This window comes from Panulirus ornatus, chromosome 62, assembly GCF_036320965.1.
Source record: "Panulirus ornatus isolate Po-2019 chromosome 62, ASM3632096v1, whole genome shotgun sequence".
Taxonomy (NCBI): Eukaryota; Metazoa; Arthropoda; class Malacostraca; order Decapoda; family Palinuridae; genus Panulirus; species Panulirus ornatus.
In genome coordinates this window covers 4,961,473-4,973,852 of record NC_092285.1, presented here as the reverse complement: position 1 = coordinate 4,973,852, position 12,380 = coordinate 4,961,473, and the positions used below count along the sequence as shown (strand labels likewise).

Below are 12,380 nucleotides of genomic sequence, written 5' to 3'. Positions count from 1 at the left end.
TGGGAGGGAGAAAATTTGAAAGTGTGATTACTGGCACCATTAAGCCATCTGTCTCTATCTTATATTATTACCCATTTCTAAATCAGGAGGGTGTGCCAGGTACATTCTTATAATTCATGTATTCAGGGCTTCAAGGTCTACATTCATCACTTGTTCTTTACAGAAAATGTTCAGCAAATTCATTGTAGAGATGTACATAAGGCTCACTTGGTTAAGTGTCATGCAGGCTAATCTATTATGATATAACATTTTCTTTTGTATAACACTTTCTTAATTATTCACACAATTTTTGTAATCATCAAGATTAATAATAGTTATGTTCTGACTATTCCCTTCAGCATTTTTAAGCATATAGGACATCCTTTTATCCATTCACAGCAACTGAAGCTCAGTATTGCAGTAGAATTTATTAAGAAATGGGGTGACTGTGTTGTTGATTGGTTGTTAAAGAATATTCAGTGTATGTATGGATCATGGTGAAGTGCCTGAGGATTGGCAGAATGCATGCATAGTGCTAGTGTACAAAGGCAAAGAGGATAAAGGTGAGCGTTCAAACTACAGAGGCATAAGTTTGTTAAGTATTCCTGGGAAATTATATGGAAGGGTATTGATTGAGAGGAAGAAGGCATGTACAGAGCATCAGATTAGAGAGGAGCAGTGTGGTTTCATAAGTGGTAGAGGATGTGTGGATCAGGTGTTTGCTTTGAAGAATGTGTGTGAGAAATAAAGAGAAAAACTGATGGATTTGTATGTAGCATATGATAGGGTTGATAGAGATGCTTTGTAGAAGGTCTTATCATTGTATGATGTGGGAGGTAAGCAGTTAGAAGCAGTGAAAAGTTTTTAAAAAGGATGTAAGTAGGGAGAGAGGAGAGTGACTGGTTCCCAGTGAAGGTCGGTCTGCAGCAGAGGTGTATGATGTCCCCATGGCTCTATAATTTTGTTTATGGATAGGGTGGTTAGGGAGGTAAATGCAAGATTTTTGGAGAGAGGGGCAAGTATGCGGTCTGTTGGGGATGAGAGGGCCTGGGAAGTGAGTCAGTTGCAGTTCGACGATGATACAGTTCTGGTAGCTGATTCAAGTGAGAAACTGCAGAAGTTGATGGCTGACTTTGAAAAAGTGTACAAAAGGAGAAACTTGATAAAAGATGTGAATAAGAGCAAGGTTATAAGGTTCATTAGGGTTGAGGGACAAGTTGATTGGGAAGTAAATTTGAATGGAGAAGAGTTAGAAGAAGTGAAGAGTTTTAGATATCTGGGAGTGGACTTAGCAGCAAAAGCAGAAGTGAGTCACAGGGTGGGGATGAAGGTTCTTTTAGCGATGAAGAATGTGTAGGAGAGAATGACATCTGGGAGAGCAAAAATGGGCATGTTTGAAGAAATAGTAGTTTCAACGGAGGAGGGTGGATGTGTTGGAAATTATATGTTTGAGGGTAATATGTGGTGTGAGGTGGTTTGATCGAGTAAGCAATGAAAGGTAAGAGAGATGTGTGGAAATAAAAGAGTGTGATTGAGAGAATAAAAGAGGGTATGTTGAAATAGTTTGGACATATGGAGAGAAGGAATGAGGAAAGGTTGACAAAGAGGATATATGTGTCAGAGAAGGAGGGAACAGAGAGAAGCGGGAGATCAAATTGGAGGTGGAAGGATGAAGGAAAAAAGATTTTAAGCAACTGGAGCCTAAACATGGAGGAGGATGAAAGGCATGCATGGAATAGAGTGAACTGTAATGGTGTGGTGTGCTGTCAGTGGATTGAACCAGAGAATGTGAAATGTCTGGGATGAACCTATGGAAAGGTCTGTGGGGGCTAGATGCATAAAGGGAGGTGTGGTTTTGATGCATTACACATGACATATTTTTATTATACTTGATCGCTGTTTCTTGTCTCAACGAGTTAGTGCCAGGAAACAGATGAAGAAATGGCCTGTCCACTCATAGTGAATTTTACTTATTTTTCTTTGTCGCTGTCTCCCGCGTTAGCGAGGTAGCGCAAGGAAACAGACGAAAGAATGGCCCAACCCACCCACATACACATGTATATACATACATGTCCACACACTCAAATATACATACCTATACATCTCAACGTATACATATATATATATATATATAGACACACAGACATATACATATATGCACATGTACATAATTCATACTGTCTGCCTTTATTCAATCTCATCGACACCCCGCCTTACATGAAATAACAACCCCCTCCCCTCGCATGTGCGTGAGGTAGCACTAAGAAAAGACAACAAAGGCCACATTCGTTCACACTTAGTCTCTAGCTGTCATGTATAATGCACCAAAACCACAGCTCCCTTTCCACATCCAGGCCCCACAGAACTTCCCATGGTTTACCCCAGAAGTTTCACATGCCCTGGTTCAATCCATTGACAGCACGTCGACCCCGATATACCACATCGTTCCAATTCACTCTATTTCTTGCACGCCTTTCACCCTCCTGCATGTTTAGGCCCCGATCACTCAAAAGCATTTTCACTCCATCTTTCCGCCTCCAATTTGGTCTACCACTTCTCCTCGTTCCCTCCACCTCTGACCCATATATCCTCTTGGTCAATCTTTCCTCGCTCATTCTCTCCATGTGACCAAACCATTTCAAAACACCCTCTTCTGCTCTCTCAACCACACTTTTTATTACCACACATCTCTCTTACCCTATTATTACTTACCCAATCAAACCACCTCACACCACATATTGTCCACAAACATCTCATTTCCAGCACATCCACCCTCCTACGCACAACTCTATTGATAGCCCACACCTTGAAACCATATAACATTGTTGGAACCTCTATTCCTTCAAACATACCCATTTTTGCTTTCTGAGATAATGTTCTCGACTTCCACACATTCTTCAATGCTCCCAGAACTTTCACCCCCTTCCCCACCCTATGATTCACTTCCGCTTCCATCCGCTGCCAAATCCACTCCCAGATATCTAAAAAAAACTTCACTTCCTCCAGCTTTTCTCCATTCAAACTTACCTCCCAATTGACTTGTCCCTCAACCCTCCTGTACCTAATAACTTTGCTCTTATTCACATTTACTCTCAGCTTTCTTCTTTCACACCCTTTACCAAACTCAGTCACAAGCTTCTGCAGTTTCTCACCCTAATCAGCCACCAGCACTGTATCATCAGTGAACAACAACTGACTCACTTCCCAAGCTCTCTCGTCCACAACAGACTGCATACTTGCCCCACTTTCCAAAACTTTTGCATTCACCTCCCTAACAACCCCATCCATAAACAAATTGAACAACCATGGAGATATCACACACCCCTGCCACAAACCAACATTCCCTTTCCTCTCTTCCTTCACATACACATGCCTTTCATCCTCGATAAAAACTTTTCACTGCTTCTAACAACTTGCCTCCCACACCATATATTTTTAGTACCTTCCACAGGGCATCTCTATCAACTCTATCATATGCCTTCTCCAGACCCATAAATGCTACATACAAATCCATTTGCTTTTCTAAGTATTTCTCTCATACATTCTTCAAAGCAAACACCTGATCCACACATCCTCTACCACTTCTGAAACCACACTGCTCTTCCCCAATCTGATGCTTTGTACATGCCTTCACCTTATCAATCAATACCCTCCCATATACTTTCCCAGGAATACTCAACAAACTTATACCTCTGTGATTTGAGCACTCACCTTTATCCCCTTTGCCTTTGTACAGTGGCACTATGCAAGCATACCACCAATCCTTAGGCACCTCACCCTGAGTCATACATACATTAAATATACATTACATAACCTTACCAACCAGTCAACAATACAATCACTCCCTTTTTTAATGAATTCCACTGCAATACCATCCAAACCCACTGCCTTGCCGGCTTTGATCTTCCGCAAAGCTTTTACTACCCCTTCTCTGTTTACCAATTCATTCTCCCTAATCCTCACACTTTGTGCACTACCTTGACCAAAACACCCTATATCTGCCACTCTATCATCAAACACATTCAACAAACCTTCAAAATACTCACTCCATCTCCTTCTCACATCACCACTACTTGTTATCACATCCCCATTAGCCCCCTTCACTGAAGTTCCCATTTGTTACCTTGTCTTACGCACTTTATTTACCTCCTTCCAAAACATCTTTTTATTCTCCCTTAGATTTAATGATGCTCTCTCACTCCAACTCTCATTTGCCCTCTTTTTCACCTCTTGCACCTTTCTCTTGACCTCCTGCCTCTTTCTCTTATATATCTCCCAGTCATTTGCATTATTTCCTTGCAAAAATCGTCCAAATGCCTCTCTCTCTTCTCTTTCACTAATAATCTTACTTCTTCATCCCACCACTCACTACCCTTTCTAATCTGCCCACTTCCCACGCTTCTGATGCCACAAGCATCTCTTGCACAAGCCATCACTGCTTCCCTAAATACATCCCATTCCAACCCCACTCCCCTTAAGTCCTTTTGTTCTCACCTTTTTCCGTTCTGTACTCAGTCTCTCCTGGTACTTCCTCACATAGTTCTCCTTCCCAAGCTCACTTACTCTCACCACTCTCTTCACCCCAACATTCTCTCTTCTTTTCTGAAAACCTCTACAAATCTTCACCTTCACCTCCACAAGATAATGATCAGACATCCCTCCAGTTGCACCTCTCAGCACATTAACATCCAAAAGTCTCTCTTTCATGTGCCTATCAATTAACACGTAATCCAATAACGCTCTCTGGCCATCTCTCCTACTTACATACGTATACTTATGTATATCTCTTTTTAAACCAGGTATTCCCAATCACCAGTGTTTTTTCAGCACATAAATCTACAAGCTCTTCACCATTTTCATTTACAAAACTGAACACCCCATGTATACCAATTATTCCCTCAACTGCCACTTTACTCACCTTTGCATCCAGATCACCCATCACTATAACCCGGTCTCGTGCATCAAAACCACTAACACACTCTTTCAGCTGCTCCCAAAACACTTGCCTCTCATGATCTTTCTTCTCATGCCCAGGTGCATATGCACCAATAATCACCCATCTCTCTCCATCCACTTTCAGTTTTGCCCATATCAATCTAGAATTTACTTTCTTACATTCTATCACATACTCCCACCACTCCTGTTTCAGGAGTAGTGGTACTCCTTCCCTTGCTCTTGTCCTCTCACTAACCCCTAACTTTACTCCCAAGACATTTCCAAACCACTCTTCCCGTTTACCCTTGAGCTTTGTTTCACTCAGAGCCTAAACATCCAGGTTCCTTTCCTCAAACATACTACCTATCTCTCCATTTTTTCTCATCTTGGTTACATCCACACACATTTAGACACCCCAATCTGAGCCTTCGAGGAGGATGAGCACTCCCCGCGTGACTCCTTCTATTTCCCCTTTAGAAAGTTATAACACAAGGAGGGGAGGGTTTCCAGCCCCCCGCTCCCGTCCCCTTTAGTCGCCTTCTACGACACGTGAGGAATGCGTGGGAAGTATTCTTTCTCCCCTATCTCCAGGGATATTTTACCTCAGATGTTTTACATGTCCCGCAGCCCCGCTTCTTCCCCTTTTAGTCGCCTTCTACAACACAGGGAATATAGAGGTAGAACTCTTTCCCCTCTACCTATATATGACCTTTATTTCTTTTAGCATTTTGTATATTTATTTTCTTCGGAATCCTTTTTGTATTTGCATGAAAAAAAATTTGATATCCTCAATGATGGTACTCTGGAGAATGAGATATAAAAAGCTGTTACATCTGATGGAAAATGAGAAGTGATTGGGTTTGATACTGCTGAGAAATTTATGGATATAGCTAAGTCAACCACCACCACCACCACCTCACGCCAGTCACCATATTTTCTGGTAACATTTCTTTGAATATCTTTGAAATTAACAGAAGTGTCTGTGGCAAATAGCTCTTAGGCCAGATTATTATATATACAGGATATATAGTACTTGAAGAGTTAGGTGTGAAACATTAGTGGTCAAGAACATGACCCCCATAGTACATTGGCTTGTTTAACGATGTTTCATAATCTGAGAAGTTTTACAGGAACTTAACCCCATCATAATGTAGGGAATTTATTTATTTCACATGTTATATTATCCATGTATGTTACCTCAATTAACCCCTCAAAATAGAAAATTCCAAAGTTTGCCATGGCTCAAATGACAAGTGTTCTAAATTATGTATGTATTGGTCTCAAGAAAAACCCATATCACTGGTCAAATCTGTGTACATTGTCAGCTCTTATTATCTTTATTATTTACAATGATGATAAAGATTTGAATTATACATGTATATCATAAACAGTCAATGCTATTTGTTTTGATTTTAGTTATATAGTTGGCACTTGATGTGTAGGTATGGTTGTATGTATTTGATACATTATGAAGGATCTGACCTTCACATGTAGTTAATATATAGATGTTAAGGTTGTGATATCTCTGTATCTTAACAGATAAACATAGGGATCTCATTTTTCCATAGCTTTAGTGAATGATGTTTAGGTTTTGATTTCTGTTTATTTCTGACACTAGATGTGTTTGATTATGTATAACACATGTAAACTCTTAATGTCTATGGTCTGATCTTGACAAACCCCATCTGATATTACTAGTTTGGTTCATATATAAAGTCAGTGCTTCAGATTTCTGATTTATATGTATCTTAAGACTTGATTTTAAGGTCTGACTTATGCACTCCTTTAATTCCTAATTGAAAGATTTTGATATTTTGTAGCATTAACGCTTAGACCTAAGGATCTCATTTCTGTATAGAATTAGACTTTGATTTATGGGCTCTTACCTGTATTTTTTATCAGACCTGTAATTTGGGATCTAATCATTATATACCAACTCTATCTGTTTTCAGGGATCTCATCTCTTTTATATGATCTTGCTCTCACACAGTAAAATTTTAGCATGATGCTGACTATCTCATCTATGTAAAAGGTAATCGTTTCATGTAAATGTCTTTATCTTTACCTGTTAGAAGCCCTTGGTAGAAAGGGTTTACTCTGCAATACCTTGAACATATAATACTGATTACTTTCCCATTATTGGCAGCTGTGTGTGCTCAGCAGAAAAATTTTATCTACCCCTCCAAGAGTACCTGAGTGACAAGCTGTCGAATGAATGAAATGTGAATGAAACTGAAGCTCTTTGAAGAGTCTTCAGACGAGAATATGAATGAGTTATGATCATCCTGAAGAAGGAGCTACAGTGAAGTTATGATTGTCTTCAAGAAGGAGCTTCAATAAAAGTATGATTATCCACAAGAGGAACTTCAAGGAAGTTATGATTATCCGCAAGAAGGAACTTCAAGAAAGTTATGATCATCCACAAGGAGGAACTTCAAGAAAGTTATGATCATCCACAAGAGAACTTCAATAAGGTTATGATCATCCACGACAAGGAGCTTCTATAAAGTTATGATCATCCATGTGAAGGGCTTCTGTAAAGAAAATTTATGATGACTTGAGCAGCAGAAATAGTCAAAGCAACTTTCAAATATCAATGACCGTTAGAGTACATAGGGGTAATAACAGAGGCAGTATGAAAGAGACGACAACAGTGAGGTGAGAGTGGCTTAGAAATGAAAAGACCTAAGAAAAAGATTATACTGTTAGTATGAAGGACAATATGTAATATTCATTATGATAACCCTTTATTCAACAACATAGTTTTTATTGATGACATTTTCTAATGACAGGATCATTACTAATATCAAACTGTTCATAAATTTATGGTATAAAGACATTTAGCTATTATTACAATATCTCAGAAGTCATCTCTATGTGATAGTCAGATTAACACAGTTAATGATCATATGTCATTTGTGACTCACTGCTAGTGCTAAGTTAACACTCCTTCAAAAGCCCTTGTATGAACTGAATGGGCAAATGCATGGAGAGTCTGATGTGTAAGTATTTATTCCAATTCGAAAAAGTGATTCTAGGACTAACTATTTGTAGAAAATATCCCACAACTGAAGTTAGAATTAACATGCAAATGAAGTCCAGTTATTGTTTAAGGTGGTCGAAACCAGTTTGAGTAACAGAAATCAAGCAGTTACGTATGTAAGGAGTGCATGCAGAAAACCAGTAAATTTGTAGTTGTGATAGTGAGATTATGGAACAAGTCAAAATGAATGTACAGAATGTAAGCCAGGGTTTTTGGTATGCTTAAAACAGTGTTTTCTTTCACTTAGTAGGCAAGAGGAGTGCGTAAGGGGTCCTGAACTTATATACCGTCCTGGGAAGGCAGATCTGAGACCAGCTGCTGTACAGTACACTACACAGGAGTTAAGAATCGTTCGTCTGGCTACAGTTGCACCTTAGTTACTTGGAGTAGGTTGCGATAACACCAGTGCTCCACTCAGCCACCTCTTCATGCACATCTCTCTCACCATACCAAGTGGGGTCATTCACCCCACATCTGATGTACACTTACTGGTCATGTGAGGTTGTCACAAGTTGCACTAGTGGGCTGCAGTATTTGTAGTTTGCAACCCCTGTATAATGGCAGGAAAACGAGTGGCATGCTCACTGTGCACCAAAACATTTGTAAACAACTCTGTTATGAAAAGACATATGCTCTTACATACAGATGAGAAATCCAAGTTTTCACAATACCAGAAAAATTTTATCCAACATTGTAACCTTAGGAAGCAAATAAAAATCCATGAAGATACACAGTTTGAATGCACACTGTGCCAAAAGACCTTCCCGCGGAAGAGTAATTTATTGCGGCACATGGCAACTCATACTGGAGAGAAGCCACATGAATGCTTGCTTTGCCAAAAGACCTTCTCCCAGAGGAGTCATCTGGTGCAGCACATGACTACTCATACAGGAGAAAAGCCATTTGAATGTTCACTGTGTCAGAAGACCTTCTCCCAAAGAATTCATTTAGTGCAACACATAAATATTCATACTGGAGAAAAGCCATATGAATGTCCACATTGCCAAAAAACCTTTTCACAGAAGAGTCTTTTAGTGAGGCACAGAGCTATTCATTCTGGAAAAAAACCATATGAGTGTTCACAGTGTCAAAAGACCTTCTTTCAGAAGAGTCTTTTAGAGAGGCATATGACTATTCATACAGGAGTGAAGCCCTATGAATGTTCACAGTGCTTAAGAACCTTTGCCCGCAGGAGTCATTTAGTGAGGCACATGGCTGTTCATACAGGTGAGAAGCCATATGAATGTTCACAGTGCCAAAAGACCTTCTCCCAAAGGGGTACTTTAGTGCGGCACATCACAGTTCATTCAGGAAATAAGCCACGTGGAAGTTCTAAGAGTCAGAACACCTTTCCCCTTAAGAGTGATTTGGAAAAGCACATGAAACTTTACAAGGGAGAGAAGCTGTCCACTAATGACAGTTCTGGTCGGGATACTTGCTGTGAGGATGGTCAGACTTGCCACACTTCATACGATGATATATGTCAGCGTGTCAAAATGATAACCAGCCAACAAGCCCCTGAGGACCATTTGATGTCTCACTCAGCAACAGAGAACTTTTGCAACCCTGAGAAAGTGAAACAGGAAGGTGGCACCGAACTTAATGCATACAAGACTGACAATTGTTCAGAGCTGTGCAGAATTGTCCCACAATATTCTGTAAAGATCGAGATGGATGATGTTGAGATTGTTGAAGAGGAGCTGTGAACATCATAGAGATGATATCTCAGCTGAAAATAAAGGTCTTCCTTCCATTAGTTAGTACAAACGTGGTGACTGCAACAAATTCAACTATTCTGTGCTTCATTTAAAAGTCAAGCATCGGTGACTTATGCAGCACATGATGAGGGAGATCTTTGTCAGTGCCATCATTTCTCATTGTTTGTGTAAAATCATTGTGGGTTTATGAATCAGATCCTCGCTCATTTTTGGGGAATGCAATTTCTGTATCTAGAGTGATTGTGATGGTAACCCATTCACTGTGGCAGGCTTAAACTTGAAGTAATGCACTGTGGCATATTTGGGTCAAAGAAAAACAGATCATTACCAGTAGCCACTACTATTACTTTTACAAACGAATGAAACAACATTTCAGTACTCCATATACGAGCATGATGAGCTAGGAAGTTTTAGGGCAGTAGGCATATAACTTATCCATATCCACTCTGTAGCAAATACAAACACTGTCACTGTACTATTTACATTACAATGTTAGTATTGTATTTTCTGTTGCCTTTGTGACATGTTCCTATATTTATATACATGTGTATGGTAGTACAGTAAGGTCACAGTGATGCATATGATATAGTATTTCTGATAATCACAAGGAAAAATGAAACATGACATGTCCCAGGTCCCAGGTTCGTTGCACCATCAGAGGAGATACAAGAATGAGACAGATGATTCAGAACGGTCAGTATAATAATGATGATAATAATAACAATGACAGTAATGATAATAGAAGTTTTATTTACCTGGAAAGTTGTTCATAGTAGAATAACATTCTTAGTTTACAATATTATGTTACATGGGTAATATATAGTAAAATTATTAGAACTACAAAATAAAGCATTGTCATAAAAAGACTGAAATAGGAGAATTATAAAATCATGTTTCTGATAGAGCATTGAGTTTAGACACCAAATATGGGATACATGAGTTACTGTAGCAAGATGTTCTACATCTGACTGATTGTAAAAACTGTCTTCCTTGCCTGATGACTCTTCCATGGATGTAATACTAAATGATGTGGCAAGAAATGTTTGTAGTTGTTAGACTTGAGAAAGTTTCTTTCTAAAATGAGCCATTAAGTCTTCAAGTCTTGCCTGCAACTGAGACCTATTAGATATACTCGATGCTCTTTCATAGCTTTCATATTGGTAGCCTAAAATGATTCTAAAACACCTCTTTCAGATGTACTACAGTTGTTAGTGTTGTGGCTGGGTTAATCTGGATGCCATACAGGAGCTGCATACTGCAGGGTTGTTTTTATGAACTGAACATACAGAGTGAACATTGCATCTGTGCTGAAGCCAAATTGATGTGCTGTGTGTAGTATGAATATGCATCAGTTTGCTGTGGAGATTATATAGTTGATAAGGTCATTCCAGGCTAATGCAGAGTTGATCTGGGTAAGTTATCATCATTCAGTGTGAGTTGGGGCAAAACATTATGCCTTTTGGGGATACATACTATCATTGCCTCACACTTGAGAGGATTACGAATCATTTTGATAGATCTACAGTCTCTTGCAAGATCATTAAAAGTATCTTGCATTGTGAGATTAAACATACATTTAGAATTTCTGATAAGGTTAAGCTATCTACACATTTTGCCTGGATTTTTGCATTACGGCAGATATTAAGTACAACGAAGAGTATGATTAGGCCTAATTGATAACCCTGCAGCACACCACAAGTTATTTAGTTCCACTCTGAGGCAGTTTCCTGATCCCTGACTCTACGCTGATGAACTGAAGGGAAGTTAACGATAAGTGCAAGTAATGAGGGATGCCAGCCTAGTAAGAAAACCTTTCGAATGGCAACTGTGTGATCTTTGTAATCGAAAGCCTTTTGAAAGTCTATTGATACTATGTGGACTAAGGTTTCAGGGTTGTCCAAGCCTTTCATTACACTAACAATTTTTGTAAGATAATGGGAAGAGGAACTTCCTTTCAGGTTTCCATATTGACTTGGATGAGGACTAGGCTTGATATCTTCTAATACTAGCTGTGGAACACCTAGGCTTTATATCTCCTAATACTAGCTGTGCAATAACTAGGCTTGATTTCTAGTACTAGCTATGCAACAACTATGTTTGATTTCTCGTACTAGCTATGCAACAACAAGGCTTGATTTCTCGTACTAGCTATGCAACAACAAGGCTTGATTTCTTGTACTAGCTATGCAACAACTAGGCTTGATATCTTCTAATATCAGCTAAACTTGATATCTTGTAATACTAGCTGTGCAACAATTAGGCTTGATATATTTCTAATACCGGCTATGAAACAACTAGGCTTGATATCTAATACTAGCTATGCAACAACTAGGCTTGATATCTTGTAATACTAAATGTGCAAAAATTAGGCTTGATATATTTCTAATACCAGCTGTCAACTAGGCTCGATATCTTCTAATACTAGCTATACAACAACTAGGCTTGATATCTTCTAATACTAGTTGTGCCACAACTAGCCTTGATATCTTCTAATACTAGTTGTGCCACAACTAGCCTTGATATCTTCTAATACCAGCTGTGCCACAACTAGGCTTGATATCTTCTAATACTAGTTGTACAACTAGGCTTTATATCTTCTAATACTAGTTGTGCCACAACTAGCCTTGATATCTTCTAATACCAGCTGTGCAACAACTAGGCTTGATGCCTTGTAATACTAGCTGTGCAACAACTAGGCTTGATAT

The 12,380-nt window shown here is 39.2% G+C and overlaps 1 protein-coding gene across 2 annotated transcripts in view; it reads left to right on the top strand.

Annotated features, from left to right (window-relative positions):
- The window catches only part of LOC139745709 (uncharacterized), a 509,563-nt gene extending 499,144 nt beyond the window's left edge, over window positions 1-10,419 (top strand). For both annotated transcript variants that reach the window (XM_071656155.1, XM_071656154.1), the window contains one exon: window positions 7,061-10,419. In XM_071656155.1, the coding sequence (XP_071512256.1) occupies window positions 8,515-9,663 (1,149 nt within the window). In that variant the 5' untranslated portion in view covers window positions 7,061-8,514 and the 3' untranslated portion in view covers window positions 9,664-10,419. The remainder of the gene's footprint in view (window positions 1-7,060) is intronic.
- Window positions 10,420-12,380: the final 1,961 nt, after the last annotated feature.